The sequence below is a fragment of the Pseudorca crassidens genome, chromosome X, assembly GCF_039906515.1.
Source record: "Pseudorca crassidens isolate mPseCra1 chromosome X, mPseCra1.hap1, whole genome shotgun sequence".
NCBI classification, from domain to species: Eukaryota; Metazoa; Chordata; class Mammalia; order Artiodactyla; family Delphinidae; genus Pseudorca; species Pseudorca crassidens.
In genome coordinates, this window is record NC_090317.1 from 44,536,341 (window position 1) to 44,554,984 (window position 18,644).

The 18,644-nt window shown below is 40.8% G+C and overlaps 1 protein-coding gene and 1 long non-coding RNA gene across 10 annotated transcripts in view; one reads left to right on the forward strand and one right to left on the reverse strand.

Moving 5' to 3' along the window:
- Positions 1-18,644, forward strand: part of ZMAT1 (zinc finger matrin-type 1) — a 156,239-nt gene that overhangs the window by 103,932 nt on the left and 33,663 nt on the right. For 4 of the 9 annotated variants that reach the window (XM_067722630.1, XM_067722624.1, XM_067722627.1 and 1 more), the window contains exon 1: positions 17,678-17,988. The exons of 2 other annotated variants lie outside the window; for them this stretch is intronic. In XM_067722630.1, coding sequence (XP_067578731.1) covers positions 17,703-17,988 — 286 coding nt within the window. In that variant the 5' untranslated portion in view covers positions 17,678-17,702. Of the gene's footprint in view, positions 1-7,356; positions 8,233-17,677; positions 17,989-18,644 lie in introns of those variants that run through there. 3 more of the 9 variants (XR_010939820.1, XR_010939822.1, XR_010939814.1) reach the window with 2 other exon arrangements.
- Positions 15,792-18,057, reverse strand: LOC137216541 (uncharacterized). The gene is made up of 3 exons (XR_010939823.1): positions 17,664-18,057; positions 17,382-17,564; positions 15,792-15,869 (listed from the first exon to the last, which is right to left on the reverse strand). It is a non-coding gene; the product is annotated as an uncharacterized lncRNA (long non-coding RNA).

Genomic DNA, 18,644 nt, shown 5'->3' on the forward strand with positions numbered 1-18,644 from the left:
AAAAAATATATTACTTCTACATAATTTCTTCCACTGCACCCCTCCCCAATTCTTTTCACTCCTTAAGGAGCTGCTGGTCTTTTTTCCAGAAGGAATCATCTACTCAGGTCCACTGTACAACTGAGTAAGTATATTTTTAAAATTGTAGACAACATCTCCCCATTTTCTGGCAGACTGCTTTTGTGTCTCTGCTAGTAGCGAGGGTCTTGGGATCAGTTGACTCAGTTAGTATGATACTCTAAACTAGAAATTCTTCTGAGATCTCCAAAAATTTCAGCAAAGCCCTCTTCTATCTGCTTTTTTATTCTACACCCCTGAGACCACACTTGTTCCTGATTTTGAAGTCAGGTGGTCCCAGCATACCCCATATCTGTTACCTCTGCCTGTAATGTTAGCTTTTCCAGTTTCTCATACTTTTATACCCAGAATACTTCCCGTCCTCTGAACCCTGTCTATTGCATGTAATCTCCATCTCTTGGAAGAATTCTTGCAATTGAAACTCGGCTCTCATTTGAGGACATTTCCTTTCTTGCAGCTTCTATGGGAAAGTTGATAGTTCTTTCAAGCCCCGATACTACATTCCTAGAGATGTCTCTGAGACCCAGTTGCCACTTCGAACGCATTATTTTTATACCCGCATATAAAAACTTCCACTCATGCCATCTGATTTTATATAATCAGCTACCCTTCTTGATCATTACTGTCTGCTAGCCCTTGGTCATTTTCCTTATGTTCATGTCCTTACTATCTATCCTATCCATCTCATCTTCACTGCCTTCAATATCTGCTTATACAAGTCAACTAACTCCCTAACTTCACGGATTCTTGGTTTACTCAATTCCAGTTGTCTTCCCCTTTCTTCCATACCAGGCATACCCTCTCATGGCCACATCCTGGACACAGTCATAATTCATAACTTCTATACTTCTGACATTTTAAACTCTAGTGCTACTTTCTGATTACCACTTCCTACCTTTTCACCTATCTTTCCTTTCTTTCCACTAAAGTTAGTGTATGATCTCATAGAGACCTCAAGTATTTGACATTCTATTTTCTCTATCAGCAATCTCCCGTCTGCATATCTTTCCTTATCTTGCCAGTTCATAACTTTAACCACTTTCTTGTCAATGCACTAAACCCTCTATCATTCTTGACCATTCTACCCGCTTGTTTGGCAGCATTTGAACCAATTTTATTTAACTGTCCATTTTTCCCTACTTCACTTGAGGGTGGTAATCATAGCTTTCCTTAGTTATTTTCCTTAATAGCACATCTCCAAGCACATGTGCCTCTACAAGCTCCAGTTCTACAGTCTCAACTTGGCCTTCAGTGCTAACCAGAAATGCTTCAATGGATTGATTTTAAAAAAAGAAAAGAAATGCTTCTATGTGTCCCTCATTGGCTCTCTCTCCCCTTTAACTCAGTAGTTATTTCAGACATTCACTACTGTCCTTGAGTCCTCTGTTTTCATCAAATGACATCATCTACTTGTCAGAGAAAACAGAGTCCAGAACATGTGATTCCCTACAGTTCATCCTCCTACCCTCATGACAATATCTGTATCTCCACTCATCCTTACAATCTTCCCTAGAAGTTTAGTGGAATGAGAGACCTCCTTTTTCAAAACTAAATCATACATCTGTGTTCTGAAACTCCCCTGCCCTCCTGTGACATTAGGACCTTCCTCCTTAAATTGTCCTTTCTCCTTCCCTTGACATTTCACTATCCACTGGCTTTTTCATTGCAGTCAATAAAGAAGATGGAGATTCTTTGGTCATTGTTTTCACAATCAAGTATTTTTTTAAAGAAGAATTGTCTCTTATAGTTATCTCCACGTTTTTACTTCCCATTCCTTCTTGAACCTACTGTGGACTGCAGGCCTCCCATCCCTCCAGTAAAATGGCTTTACCAAGGCTAATTCCAGCAGATACTTTTCAGTCTTTACCTTATTTGAACTCTTCATCAATTGATACTTCCTACCCTTGATTCTGTGACACCACTTTCTTGTGATTCTCATGAAATGTGCCTAGTGCGTCTCAATTGCCCTTGTTGGCTTTATTTCTCTAACTGCCCCTGATATATTAGCCTTTCCTGTGGTGGGCTTTATTGTTAGCTCATTCTCATTTCACTTTATGCAAGCTTGTTACATGAGCCCAGTCGGGCCCTTAGCCTTAATGGCCACCTATAGGCTGATGATTCACAAATCTCAGCCTCCTGATCTTGTTCCTAAATTGTAGACCCACACACTCAGTTGCTTCTAAGACATTCTTCAGAGCTCATCAAACTGGACATACAAAAGTAAAGTCTTCCCCTTTTTTTCTTTCCTCTTCTTCCACCAAAACTGTTTCTTTCTCTTTCTCTCTCTTTCTTTCCCTCTGGTATTTTCTACCTTAACAAACAGCCACGTGGTCCAAGTCAGAAAGTTGGAAGTCATTTTTGATCACTTCTTATCATTCTCCTTCATCCACTTGGCTGCCAATTCCTACCTCCTAATTATCACTTGGATTTGTTCACTCTTCCTTATTCCTATTGTCAGTGCCTTAATTTTAGCTATTTTTGCATCAATAAAACTGTATCACTGGATACAGATCACTGGTAAATTCTTTTAACCAGCCTTTCCCGTCTCCTAATTAAATTGTCCTCCACAGTGCTATCAAAATGCTATATCTCAAAAACAAACCTGATTCTATCACTTCCCTGCTTTAAACTCTTCAGTAACTCACACCAACCAAAGAATAAAATCCAGACCCCTTGGCATACCACCCAAGACTCTTAATGATTTGTCTCCTGACATTTCCTTCTTTAGCTTCTTCTCTATGTACACCCTATACTTCAGCTGAATCCAATCACCCACTGACCTTTGAATGGACTATAATTTCCCATGTCTCCCTGACATCATGCATGCTCATCTGTTTTGAATTCTGAAATATTATGTCTAAAATACCCTCAAACTGTTCCACTCTTTTTCATCCTTAAACCCCAGTTTAGAAGTCACTTCTCTGTGAAGCCTCACTGAATCCCCTATATTCAGTTAATTACCCAACAGGGATCTCTCTCCTTTCATCCTGGAATATCCTCGTAGCACTCTTTACATGTATCTTAAGCCTGATTACTTGTCTGCCTACTCCATCAGACTATAAACTCCCTAAGGTCAAGGAGTATGCTCTCTTATTCACCTTTCTTTCTCAAACATCTAGTACAATTCCTGGAACATAGAGGATATTTAGTAAGTGTGTGTTGAATTAAATGGATGAATTTGCTTATATCACAGCAAAAGTCTTTCCCCTGTTTTTGTCTTTTCTCTCCAAAAGGACAGAATTCCCCCCCAATTTGGTTTTCCTCTCCAAGAAAGACAGATTTTTCAGATTATAATGTATTCATTGTTTCTCAGAGTTCCCATCTCCATTTCTTCATCCTCTGCCCTATTGCTTAAATAGATGTGCATGTGAAATGGTGGTGGTCTCCCTTTTCAGATATGTTGCATTGAATGATATAGAATGAAGCCTGGGGACAGTGGGTGGGAGCAGAGGCCTCGTGTAGGATTCAGCTGGGCATGTGTACCTGCTTGCCTAGGCAGACTCAAACAAGTTGGAGGAAGAACAGCCTATCCTGATTGTTTTGGCTATTGTGGAGGGTAAATAAACCATCTTGTTATACCATCTCGACTGTGACATCTATAAAAAACAAAAAAAAAAATAAATGAACAAACCAAAAAAAAAAAAAAAACATAGATACAGAGAACAGAGTAGTGGTTACCAGAGGGGAAGGGGTGGGGAGGGCAAAATGAGTATAGGGGATCAACTATATGCTGATGGATGGAAACTAAATTTTTGGTGGTGAGCACACTGTAGTGTATACAGAGGTAGAAATATAATGTTGTACACATGAAACTATGTAATGTTATAAACCAATGTTACCTCAGTAAATAAATAGATAAATATTTAAAAAATAAAACCTCCTTGCCTGCAAATATTAGGTTCAGATACTGAAAATCAAGACAGTAATTCTTTGGTACTATCAAAGAAAGATGTGTTACTCACACAAGTGGGGAAATTCTGAGGCAAGATGCTAGGAAGATGGTTGTTTTGGGAAAAAGTCTGGGGGGAGAGAGGGAGAGAGAGATAGAGAGAGAGGCAAGTGCATGGGCATTTTATAACTAGTCATTACCAGAGGGGAGAAGGATGGAGGGAAGGGCAAGATAGGGGAAGGAGATTAAGAAGTACAAACTACTAGGTATAAAATAAATAAGATACAGGGATATAATGTACAGCACAGGGAATATAGCAATATTTCATAATAACTTTAAATGGTGTATAATCTGTAAAAATACCAAATCACTCACTATGTTGTACAGCTAAAAACTAATATAATATTGTAAATCAACTATACTTCAATTAAAAAATATGGAATCCCAACTGGCATGAAATTTAAGAGACAGCTATTAGCATAAAGTTTAAAAGAGGCATCAAGAGGGTGCAAGAGCTTGTGGAGTATGTGTGTGGGCAGGGTGAGCCTTATTAGGATGCTGAAGGAGGCAACAGACACAAATAGGAAATGTGGCCTAGAGGTCGCTGGTACTAAATCAAACATCAGTTAGGATACAAATTTTTTCCTGAGGTCTGAGTTAGCACAGCAACCTACTACATTTCCTGTAGATAAACGTATGCTTGAGAGAGATCAAATTTGCAAAACCAACTCAAAATAATCAGATCAGCAATTATTATAACTCCCTGAAAGATAGTACAGCCAGCACCTTCACTGCAGGCAGAAGGAGAAATTCAGGAGAAGAAATCAACCAGGGCCCAGGGAATCTCTTAGAGTACTTTTTTTTTTTTCAGGAAGTTTCCCTAATTCCTGGTTTGCTGAGTACTTTTATCATGAATTGGTGTTGGATTTTGTCAAATGCTTTTTCTGTATCTATTGATATGATCATACAATTTTTTCTATATTCTGTTGATGTGATGGATTATATATTTTTTAACATCTTTATTGGAGTATAATTGCTTTACAATGGTATGTTAGTTTCAGCTTCACAACAAAATGAATCAGTTATATATATACATATATTCCCATATCTCTTCCCGCTTGCGTCTCCCTCCCTCCCACCCTCCCTATCCCACCCCTCCAGGCGGTCACAAAGCACCGAGCTGATCTCCCTGTGCTGAAAAATCTTAGAGTACTTTTGTAATATTTATTACTTGGTTTTCTCTATCTGTTGGAATATTCCAAAGATCTTTCCTGTACTATTGGTCCATATTTAAGGCACAAACTTCACCTTGATATGGCAGTAAGTAGTCCAATGCTAACTTTTAATCAGTTACCATAGGAGCCAGAGAGATTTATGCCACATTAAGGGCTTCTAAGGCTTGAGCTGCTTGATATACATGGTCTTCTAGGAGTGATGCCATTGTCTGGGTGGCCTATATGGATTGAGTTTGTGTTAATAAATTGAAAATACCTAAATTTGTGCCTGTTATACCAAAGGTTTTGAAGAGGCCCAATATAATAGGTAAAAAGATAATTTGCTGCTACTTTTTGTGGGAAGGCTAGATAAGAGAAGTTGATTTTCTAATTAGATATAATGAGACCAGAGACTAAATATGCATAAAACAAAGGTCAAGGTGCATAAGGCAGAAGGGGGAGGAATGGAGGAGTAGAATATGCTACCCTACTGAACAGGAGTGGTACCACAGGAGAACCAGTAGCCCAAGGGGGCTTGGAGAGTGGGATTTCTGATGGGAAAATTTAGATCAGTGCAGACATGTGAGGATCAAATGGTCTTAATGGAGGGACATGGCTGTGTATAATATTGATTGATGGTGGGAGACAGGAAGGATATACGGTCCATGAAGGAATTTTTTTTTTTTCGGTACGCGGGCCTCTCACTGTTGTGGCCCCTCGCGCTGCAGAGCACAGGCTCCGGACGCACAGGCTAAGCCGCCATGGCTCACGGGCCCAGCCACTCCACGGCATGCGGGATCCTCCCGGACCGGGGCACGAACCTGCATCCCATGCACCAGCAGGCGGACCCCCAACCACTGAGCCACCAGGGAAGCCCAATGAAGGGAAATTTAATGAGGGCAAGGGAATGCTGGGAAGAAATGCAGGGGTGCCAGATGAGGAGAAAATGATGAGTAGTCAATATGGACATCAAACACCTCCAAGGGGACAGGGGTTAGTTGTATAAGTGGTTGTCCAGGCTGGAGCACCAGGTAGCAGGTCCAGCATTATTAGAGGTTTAGCTCTTAGGTAACATGTTGCATAAATATTTTCCAGCAAGTCAAAGAAAGGAGGAAGTGGGAATGATGACTGCGAGATAGTGGAGAGTGAAGTGTGGGTTGTTGGACAAGGGAAAATCATAGCTACTGCAGTTGTGGGGGTCACAATGGAAAATGATGTGGGAACAATTATAGGTACAGTAATCACGGCCAGGTCCCAACTGCTATGCATAGTAGTAGGTAGAGTTTTAGGCCTTTGTGAAGAGATAGTGGAGGTGAGGATCCCAATTCAGGTTTTAGGTACCCAAGAGGAGAATGGTGTGGCACCAGTAGGAATAAATCAGCTAACTTAGAGGGTGCTAGTTTACACCAAGAAGGCAGTGCATGGAGATGGAAAAGAGTGGGCCAAGAACAAATCTAAATAATCTGCAAGGAGTTCTTTGATGCAGCAGGATAGATAATGGGGCCTGCCAATAGGCTTTAGTTCCTTGCAAGGTATTCTTACATGTTATAAGAGAGGATATGAAATCATAGAGATGTAGGTAAGCAGGATGGGTAGGATCTTCATTTAAGCATTTGACAATAACCATGGTGGCACTGGCATCATCTAGGTAGGGAACAGAGGCCTGAATAGATTGAAATTGAGGGATAAGGTAGGAGGAGAGAGAAGAGAGGGCAGTTAGGGAAATTATAGGGGATCCAGGTGGGTATATAGGTGGGGTGGAAGAGCCAAGGGTTGAGTCTGGAGACAGAGAAGGTGAGCCTGGTCAGAAACTTTATTTGGTGGGTTTTGGCATTGGACTGTGTTGGCAGGACATCTTGCAGTGTCAGTGTCAAGGCTAGGACTGCCAAGTTGTGCTGAGATCATCATTTGAGATGTGTTCATCTACTGGGCAGAGGTCATCATCTTGAAAGTGCTGGGCTGCTGGGCTGAGGGCATCATTTCTGAGGTGATGGTTTGTTGTCTGTGTCCTTGTCCATTACTGGCTTGTGGGTGATACCTGTAAGGAGCCTAGTGGGGCAGGGGGACCAGGAGCTCCTGACATGAATCCTGAGCTACCTTTAAGACTTTAAAGCAAAGTTTTACATTTGGAAAAATATTACAAAAGTGGCTGAATAGTTGCCTTTTGCCCTCCAGGTGTTACGGAGTAACTTCTTATGGAGAAACGGTGAACTGACTGAACACTTCAAACAAGTAGGAGAAAAAGGAGCCCAAGCAGTTTGGCATTGAGCTGAAGTGGTGGAATCCCACATCCAAACCATGAGCCAAATAAGGCACAGCAAGAACAAGCAGAACTAGAATGTTCCACAACTTTGGGCCTTTGGCATATAGTCCCTGGTGTGCTGGGGCTGCCTGTTTATTATGTTGAGAGTCATAGGCATTGTCATCCCAGATCCTGTAGTGGCTCCTCATTTGGTATCACTGTAATGAGGTGGATCCACAGCTGGTATGCTATGTAGCAATACTGGCCCAGAGAACTAAGTTAAGATCTTTCTTCACTGGAAGAGCCACACAGTTGTAAGTAGTATCAGGTGTGGAGACTTCTATTCCTTGGAAAGAGGAACTTCTAGTTGACCAAACTTTAAAACCATCATATTGGGATAGGACAGCAGACTTTTGTGGAAAGCTTCCTTGTGGCATACAGAATAACCTTTTGGGGTGGAGGCAGACTATATTTTTGGTGAGTCTCATTCTATTATTTGCCCTTCATCCAGGCACCAATTCAGCATGATTTGTGCCAGGATAGAAATGGGGTAATAGAATGGGGATATGTCATTAATTTGAAGGTGCTGTTACATTTGGATATTGTATACCTAGACCTATAAGTGAGAAGTGCCCATTTATGGCTAGAAGGGGGATGACAAATTGTTCAGGAATAAAATGGCCTGTTCAAAAAGAGATCCAATATACAGACATATTTAATAAAAACCTGACTTCAAACTTCTTGCTGGTTGCATGATAATTGACCAGAGTTATGTATTTTCCCTAAATATTTATTTCCCCATCTGTGAACTAGAAGTGGAAGTACATACCATATAAAAGTGTAGTGAAGAGTAAAAGAGAGAATGCACATAACTTAAGCAGTATTGATCCTGGCATTTAACATATTCTCAATATATGTTTGCTGAATATATCATTACTTGTATTCCTCCCAGCCAACCAGAAAAAGAATAAAGGTTAGTGGTTGGAGACTGGGGAAGTTTATTGCATTTTGTCCAATCCAGTACCCTCCTTCTGGCACTGTTATATGAACAGACCCACATAGACCCTCTGCTGGGAAATGGATGGTCTGAGAAGTTTCTCGGTGGCTAAAGTGAAACTGGTTAGCTCTGGTTATGGGTAGTTGACATCCTGGCATCTGCTGCTTCAGTCTGTATCCAGGCCACTTTGCTAAGGTCCCTAAGTCCCTGCACACTGGGGACTCTGTCTGAAGGCCTTTTACATCCACCGACCCTAAAAGCACCATGTGATAATATAAATGCAAAATTGTATTATTTGCATTCATAATAATAATTTAAGAGTGAAGAAAAAGGTTAACACTGAATATGGCTATTAGGGTTTTTTCTATACTTTTTCACAATCTATATTTAAAATAGATTGCTATATATATTGTTTTTAGTCACAGGTCAGTGCCATCTGGTGAAGACGCCCAATATTATAGCTTGGACATCATGTAACAGGTAACAAGGAGTTGAAGGGGCATGAAGGGGTTATATGTGGTACAGGAAATCAGGCAGAGCACTCAAACACTAAATCACATGACAAAAAGTATTCTTTAGGTCTTTTCTCAGCTAACAAGAAAGGTGTGTGTGTTTGTGTATGTGTGTGTTTGTGTGAGACCCTGGGGAAAGAGAGAGAGACAGAGAGAGAGAGGGAGAGGAAGAGAAAGGTGTAAGGAGTGTTCAGAAGCTAATGACATACTAAGAGAATATATAGTATTATATATTATATTATTGAAAAAAAATATACTATATATTAACACTATAAATATACTGTGATATATGACTGAACAAAAGATGCAGGTAAAAGGTGTTTATAACCTCATTTTTTTCTGTCAATGATACATATTTAACACCTTTGAATGTAAGAGAAATACATTTACACAAAATAATTTTTTGATTCAATTTAAAACTCCATTTCTTACATTTTAAAAATGTATATCAAGTTCTTTTCCTGATGACCAAATTAATATATTTGAGGCAAGCATTGGAAAATATATCAATATAAGAGGAAATTTTTATGTTGTTGCCTCTCATCTTGCCACATCACAAAATAAACCAATAGCAATATTTGGATGTATAGTCTCCAGATGTGTGTGTGTGTGTGTGTGTGTGTGTGTGTGCGCGCGCGCGCGCGCACCTATCCCAGAAAATGTAATTTACCTCCTGTAACTCAGGCATTGCCCATCTTCAAAATGGGAGCAATGGAACCTTCCTTGCATGATCACTGGGAGGAGAAAATGAGAAAACCTAAGAAGGTTTGTCACATTGGGCACATTCAGAAACTGGCCTCACTCTGCTTTCTCCCTCACATAAAGAAGTCACTTTAATACCTACTGTTCCAGTTATCTATTGCTGTGTAACAAACTGTCATAGAATTTAGTGGTATTAAATATTTATTTGGAGTCAGACAGTTATGCATTCGAGTCCCAGTTCACATTGTTTTCAACATTCAGTGGTTATAGGATAAATTACCTAATGGAATTGGTAAAGAAAAGAATATTTTTTATCATTTTCTTTTCTTTCATGTGTTTTCCTAACTCCTGAAATTATTGTATAGTATGATATAGGAGAAAATTTTCCACTGATCTCCAAAAGGAAAAGATGGACAGAGTGACAGAGCATAATAGTGGGACTGCTAAACAGAGAAATGGATTCAGGAGATACATACTGTTGGGCCCATACATAACCTACATCATTTTCATTAATGAACATTAATTATATTAATTGATTAATATAATTCATTAATTATATTAATACTCCCTTCAAGTAATCATTTTGCTAGCACTATAGTAGGCTTCTAACAGGAACTGTCTAAGGTCAACTGGCTAGCTTATTCTGTCTGCTTGATTGTTTAGTACCTCTTCTGTGGTAGGTGCTCTTTAGTGGGTATTAATATGCAATACAAAGATGTTCACTTTTTGCCTACTCCCATTAGTCCATCCACATAACTCCTCTCCAGATTTTCTTGTACTGGATATTCTATCTTTCTCCTTCCAGGACCCTGACCAACTTGACAAGTCATTCTCCACTGCCTGTGAATTCATATATATTCTTACCTTGGGCCAGTTCTCTTTGAACCAAGGTGAATGACCAGATGCTCTCCCTATAGCGCTGCACATTGGGAAACTTTACCCTTAAAAGGTATGTCTTTCAAGGCTACCTCTGAGCGAAGCTTAGTGCAGCAGCATTCCATGTTCAGCTTGTACCTGCATACTGGGCCAACCTATACATGAATGTTTCTTTCTCCAAGCGAGTCATAAGGAATCTCCCGTGGCCACAAGTGTGACTTGAGACTTGAGTCTCTGATGCAACAGTTTTGCTAACTTGGGAGGCTGGGCCACCCACATCAGTAGTTTAATTGTGCTTTGGGGACCTGCCCATGCCCAATCCCAGCCATATCACTTCCAATTTACAATGAATCATTGCTGGACCCACTCAAGTTTATGACTTTGTGGGTCTGACAGTATTCAGTTCATGATGGGAAATTCTAGCTGTATATTCACTTAGTGTCAAAGGATCAGGTGCTTTGTCTCTACCAAGGCCGAATAATGTGCTGGGGGGTCTTTTTTGAATGGTATCTAATTCTTCATTGCACATGGCATGCCCTTTCTCCAGGACATCAGAGATTATGTTGTAAATATCCTGCTGAGGCTTTCCATAAAGTACACATCATCTATTCCCTCTACATGTACCTACCTTTAATATCATAGGATCTGTTGGGTCATATGGCCCAAGCAGCAAGGCTGCATACACCCCAACTTGGACCTACTACAGAGCCTTTTCTCAATTAAGCCCAACTCAAAGTTGGTATTCTTGCATACCACTAAGTAAATGTGTCAGAACAGTACTTCCAAGTTGGAATATGCTGCCTCCAAAATCTGAAGAGGTCTATCAGGTGTCTTATCTATCCTACTTGATGGTGGATGGCTAAAAATGCTATAATACATCCTGTACGTTCATAAGATTGTCCCTGTGTGCCCAACACCACTAGACCCCTAAAAACTTCACTGATGTGAAGCTGTGATGGTTTTATCTCCCACCCTCTGGAACATTATCTGTTTTACTAAGGACTCAAATGTACCTACCAGTTCTTTCTTATCTGATCCAATTAACATGATATCATCTATATAGTGGACCAAAGCAATATTCTGCAGAATATCTACATGTTCCATATCTCTTCAAACTATGTTATAATAGAATTGGAATGTTAACATATCTCTGGGACAAAGGCTTACATTAATTAGGTTGTCCAAATCATGTGAATGTGAACTGTGCCTGGACGTTCTTCATGGTAAAGATGGGAAAGAACTCATTTGTTAGATTAGTGGCCATGTCCTGTGTACTTAAAGCCATGTTAATCTGCTCTAGCAAAGATACCACAACCAATATGGCAGCTGCAATTGAGGCTAATACTTGTTTCAGTTTGTGGTGGCTTACTCTCCTCCTCCATGGTCCCTCTGGACTTTTTATGGTCCAGACTGATAAATTAAGTGGGAAAATGATGGGCATTATTACCACTGCATCCTCTAAGTCTTTAAGAGTGGGACAAATTTCTGCCACTCCCCACAAGATTTTTTAAAAATTTACTGTCTTGGCCAGAGTAGTAGCAATTTCAGAGGCTTCCACTTGGATTTCCCCAGAATAATAGCTTTTTCCTCACAGGCTAAGGAAACGATGTGGAGGTTCTGCCACCTGCCATGTACATTTACTCTAATTATATATTTGTGGATCAGGGAGATGCCAAGCAGATTGTTTCATAGACTTATTAGAACCACAGTGAGTCAGACATGGGATAATTCATATGCTCCCTCTCAAACAGAGAGCCATGAATATGCTTTAGGTCTTCAGGCATCAATGTCAACTAGAACTCCATGTCCAAGAGCCTAAATATGCCTGGGTAATTGTTCCCCAATGTACAATTAGTTAAGTAAAAGGCTATAGGTGTCTTTGGGGAAGGACTCTGTGAACTATCACCATATAAACTTGCTATAGAGTTGCAAGATCCTTACTTCCGCGGACCTCACATCTATGCTGTCCCTGGAGGCTGATAAGACAAAATACTGAAGGGAGTAGGTCTGTTAGATTGAGTGCTAAAGTGAGAGTCAGCCGGTGTGTATCCCATAGTCAGACCCATCAGTCTTTGTAGGACCTGAAGTAGGTCACATTCTCTGTCATCATGTTCAGCACCCAATAAATGCCAACTCATTATTATAGTGAAGTAAATGTCCTGTGGTGCTTTTGAGTAGTTTTAAAAGACCCTGTAAAAATATTCAGACCCTCACCCAAACACTTCTAGAATGGAGCTATTTTAAAAGAAAATCTTTCTTGAAGAAAAGACTTGTGAGTGGCTCTGTTGAAGAGAATTTCAAAGACGTGGATCTGGTCTGTTCAGTACACACACACACACACACACACACACACACACACACGCACGCACACCAGATATCAGCAAACTAAATTCTCAGACACTTCCTGTATCATAAAATCTCTCTATAATAGAGCTAAATATTTTTTAAATGCTCACGTGAAATACAACCTTTTGCAACAACAAAAAATGGCTACAGTGACATTTATTCTGACATTATTTACATACAGAAAATAATTATTGGCTGGGTAGTAAGATTAGTTCTAAATTAAAAAAAAATTCTAGCTCATACTATTACTTAGGCAATTACTTTTATTTAACTTCATTGTCACTTTAATGCTGAGTAGTCTCTAGCTGAAAGAACAACTCTAAATAGGACCTAAGAGGGTAGTTGATGTCTCTTAAAGCAAGAGCTGCATGGCGATGTAAAGAGGATGGATAACATAAAATGTAAAAGTCAGAAGTCAGGAAAGCACATGAAACAAGTGAAGGTGGGGTGCTGAAATTTGTCCCCGACTCCAAACTCCATTGGGTGATAAAGTGAACAATACCTAAACTGTTCTTCCCTTAACCCATCATAGACGATAAACTTAGGTTTAGGAAAACACTTCCCTATAGTTCCCAACCAGTGAGAATTTTCTGTATGTTTATGGAGCATATGGAGCATTAAGAGTGATTCTGGTAGAGATCTGGATGCTAAATCACATGGTAGGATATTCCCCTCAGACCCTCTCTAGACTGACAAGAGAGTTCTCTGTGTGTGTGTGTGTGTGTGTGTGTGTGTGTGTGTGTGTGTGTGTGTGTGTGTGGTGTGTCTGTCTGCCTGTCTATGTGTCTGTGTGTCTGTGTGATGGGGGTGGGGAGCAGAGAACAAGAATGAGAATATACTTAAGTGTATACCATGAGGCCAAGACATTAGGCATACACAGATATATTTTCTGTGAAGTCTCTGTATAACTTCCTTTTCATTTAACTGTATAGATATTTGACAACTTTCATATTAATAAAAATATACTTCTACAACATCAATTCCTAATGAGATACATCTTATGTGGTCATAATTTTATCTATATATTACTGCTTCAACAATGGAGAAATATGAAATACTCTTAGTATTCTGCAGATACATTTTATGTGTTTGTACACAATTCAGTTGTTATATCTGTATGTTCATATGTATATATTTTTTGTTTAAAACTTTGTCACATTATACATGCTATTTTATGTCTTTCTTATTTGTACATATCAATGTGTCTATTTGCTTTTCTTTAATTTTACTGTTGTTGAACAACCGGATATTTGATTGCCATTGTTTTTCAGCTTTGATTTATTTGTTGATAAAATTTGAACATCACTGTTCTACTTAGATTCTTTTTTTTAACATCTTTATTGGAGTATAATTGCTTTACAATGGTGTGTTAGTTTCTGCTTTTTAACAAAGTGAATCAGCTCTACATATACATATATCCCCATATCTCTTCCCTCTTGCATCTCCCTCCCTCCCACCCTCCCTATTATGTCAATCACACTAGCTATATGCCACTAAATTATGTTCTAATTATTTTTTCCATTTTCTGATATCTTTAAGTGTATCGTATTTGGTAATAATGAATTTTTAATTTCCCCACATTATTCCAAACAATGCATATTATGTTTCACTGTAGAAATAGCAAAATAGCAATTGGTATGCTTTTTCTTATTGATTTCTCAAATATTCAAAGATATACTCCTTTATTTATTTTTGACCTCCACCTTAGACCCACTTCCACAACCCCCCACCCCTGTCTTCTCTCTATGATTTGGGGAGTTGGTAGTTAAAACTCATTTCAACCAATACTGTCCTCCTCCCTCTGGTCCAGTGATATAAACAAACCATTTCAATCACTAAATTGAAAATCATGGAAAAGTTAGTTACATCCATGAGGCTGAGTGCATTCTTTAAACGGGGTTAATGAGCCCAGTGTAATATCACTGTTGTGAGATGACTGGGAAATTATAGGAAAAGACTAGCCCATAGCAGGCTTTCATCAATTGTTACTCTCTGCCCCATTCCACCTCCTCTCTCTTGTGAAAGAAATTACTTTGGCATTCACTTAATAGCATTACTGTCATAGAGAGCAATGAGAAGTATAAGAGGAAGACAGGAAAGTAGGTGCACATTGTCACAGTGTATAACTCAGATTTGGTGGCATTTTTGTTTTATGGCATGTCACCAAATGGAGTTGGGGAACGTGCAGAAAATTAACTACTTTCTTTTACTTCATGCATTATCCTCTCCCCTCTTTTTACTGTTTGATTGAACAGCAGACACAGAATTTTCCATAGTGCCTAAGAAGGAAGAAGTAACTCTATAATTTAATAAATATTTGTTGACTGCTATAGTCCAAAGACAGGAAATTGTAACTGTCACACAGAGGTCAGCGGGCTCCAGAAAACCATTGCTAATCTTACAGGTCCTCCAAAGCCTTTGGGTGCAAACCTTGCAGAAGAATGTTAAGGCCACCACAAAAACTCATGTTTTGTATCTGTTGGAGTGCATTTAAAGAATGGCTTTTATCTCCATTCTATTCTAAAATGTTTACCATTGGTGAGACCTAAACCATATTCAGAATCCTGCTGGCCAAAAAGTCTGGGAAATGTAATTCATAGGCTTCCAGCTTCTGCAACACAGGGGAGAGCATAGAAGGGGATGGAAAGGCTATCCAATACTAGCTGACAGTATTCGAAAAAGTCCTCTGAGTTTTAGTCCTCTAACCTTTCTAATTTTAAAAAAATACCTGATTCCCTATATTAAATCATTTCTGTTCGAAATACCTAGTGCAGTTTTTCTTTTGCTGACTGAATCCTGAGTGATGCACACTCCCAGGAGATTCTGACTGAATAGTTCTTATACAGCAGACTGTGATTCGTATTTTCAGAAACAATGGTTTTGAGGGATTCCCCCTCGCATATTGGAGTAACACTCCTTTTTATGCTTACCTTGTCCTACTGGCTATTTCAGTGGAATATTTCTTGTGCATGATCTTTCCAGTAGTTTCTTTGATGAGTGAATGCTGCACTAACTTAGAGAAGGACAGGAAAGAACATTAGAGAAACCACCTAATGACTCAGGTAATCTTGGGTAAATTACTGAACCACAAAAACTACATAGAAAATGTCCTTAAGAGCCTAGCACCCCAAGTCTCTGAAGTTGCTATTCAGCTCCAGCCAGTTGTTGCCAGTCAGGAATACACAACCAATACTGCCAAATCTTCAAATGCTTTTAAGAGACTTTTTTCTTTTGTATGAAATGCCCCTTTCAAATGTTGACAGGCAAGTAAATAAATAATTGTGCAGTTAAAACATATCTGTGGGCCAGACCTAAGGACTTAGGGACCTAGGCTTGGGGACCACTGGTTTTTGACCTTTGCCCTAGGACTTTACTGTGCTGGACCATGAGAAGTCAGAAATAAAACAAACTGTCTTTTGTCTCAAAATGGTCCCAGGCTATGGACAAGAGAGGCACACAATAAAAATGTGCACAAGATATAGGTGTAGCACAGAGGAGGGTGGAATTAAGTCTAAGCAGGGACAGGACATGTTACCTGGAAGAAGTGATGTATTATTTGTGTTTCCAGGGGTGTATAAGGATTCAGTAGGAAGGTGCCTAATGTGGGGAAAGGGGCATTTCAGGAAGAAGGAGCAATATATACAATACCATTACATCATGAAATAACAGTTTTTATAGGAATCTGTAAGAAGATTTAATACAGCTAAATAATAAAGTAAAAGAAGTGTGGGGAGGTGGAGGCAGTGGAAGGGGATGAGATAAGGAAGTAAGAGGGGAGACTAATAGTGCAAAGGTGTGTCCTTTGACTGTCTAACAAGCAAAGGTGAGCTATTGATAAATGGCAGCAAAATGGAAATAGATTGGAGGGTTTGAGATCAGAGAAAAGGAGACCAGTGGGACAGATGTCATAGTTCTGGCAAGAGATGATGAGTACTTGAAATAGGGCAATGGAAGTGAGACTGGAAAGGAGAGCATACCCAAGAGAAACTTTTGCACAGATGCACCATGACACACACCCATCAACAGAGAAATGGTTGGATATTGTACAGCATTGACAGTGAGTGAACTACAGCTATATGGATGAATCTCAGAAACAAAATTTTAGTGAAAGAAACAAGCCCCAAAATGCTACCTAGAAAAATATATAAATTTTTGTTAAATTTGAAAACAAGACAACATGGTTTAGGCACACATCTATGGCTAGAATGTATGTAAAAGGGGTATGGAAATAATAACATAAATCAAGATATTGGTTTCTTTGGAAGTTGAGGAAAAAGATGGTGAGGAGATTCAAATTATAAGTAATATTCTAGTTTTTTGGTTGGGTACTGGATTCCCAGGTTTTTATTGTAATTTAGATGGGTAGATCCATAGTTAAGCAGGACCTTAGGGCCCATGATGAAATGCTTCATGACCAAGGCTTCTGCTTATTTCTGTTCACTGAGGGCTGTAAGAAAGGCAGGAGAACATATATTTTAGAGATATTTTGGGGGTGAAATAAATTGGTTTCCAGACATTTTTTTACCTTAAATTGGATTTAGATTACCTCCTCCAACGGAAGAAGCTTCATTGTGTGAGGCCCACGTGCCTTTACATCCCGCGCTTTTTGCCCTTTGCCCTTGGTCACCGTTGCTTCCCCTCCAAAGGGAGGCGGGTGACGCCGAGCCGTGGGGGGAGGGGAGGGGTGGCCCGCGGATCTGAAGCGTTCCTATTGGTGGAGAGAAGGAGTGAGAACGAGGCTTGAGCCAGAGAGAGAAGAGGGGCAAGGGGCGGGGCTAAGAAGGAGGCGGAGACAAAGGAACTTAACTGGAAAGAGACGAAGTGCAGTTGTCCGCGCCTCGCTGCGATGGCGGCGGCGCGAAGCACAGCCACACCGCTGGCGGCGGAGTCTTCCCCTCAGGAAGCTACCGTCTCTGCCGCCTCCTCCTCCTCCTACACCGCCTGCGCGGCGGCGGCGGCGGCGGCGGCGGCGGCAGCGGTTGTGACTGTCTCCTCCGCCACCTCCACCCCTGCCTGCTCGCCTGCCGGTGGCTGCGGCGACGGCGGCGGCGGCTTTGGCGGCTCCACTATGGCGGCGGCGGGGAGGGGGGACAGTAGTTTTAAAGTAGACACCCGCCCTTGCCTCAGAGAAGGTGAGTTCCCGTCCCGGGGTGTGGGGGCGGCCCCGTCTCCTTCGCTGCCTCAGTTCAGTCAGTCCGAGATCGGACTGGGCGCGGTTCGTTAGCGCCCCACCCCCCACCTGCTGTGGCGCAGTAAAGGCCAACCTCACCCCGTCCCGCCCCGCCCCGCCCCGCCGTTGTAGCCCCGAATGTGCCAGACGGACGTAGCAGAGAAGGGCTTCCCTACCTCCCCCTGCCCCGAGAGGGATGGCCCCCAGGAAAAGGAACTGCAGGTATTCACAAGGCAGGAGTTCGAAGGGAAAAAAATACCACATAATTTCTCTCCCAGTCAGGGCGCTTTAGTATTCTCTGTAGGAAGCTGAGGTGTGATTTGGTGAAAGCAGAGGAGGCAAGGTAGAAAAGTGCAGTGGAACTAGAAGGTCAGGGTAAGGGAAGGGGGACTGACGGAGAGAAGGGGCAGAGATGAGAGAGCAAAGGCCAAAGAAACGAGAGGGAGGAAATCTCCCTTTAGGGAAATTCAGCATCTCGCAGTGTAGAAACTTGCAGTAGTATACGTGAGGAGAGACAACATTAGACATTTGGGGAGGTTAGAGTGTATATTGAGCTTTAAGGTAGGATCGGTTGGATTTTAGGATCGTAGGGTCTGGTGGAGGGGGTTGTACTGAGGA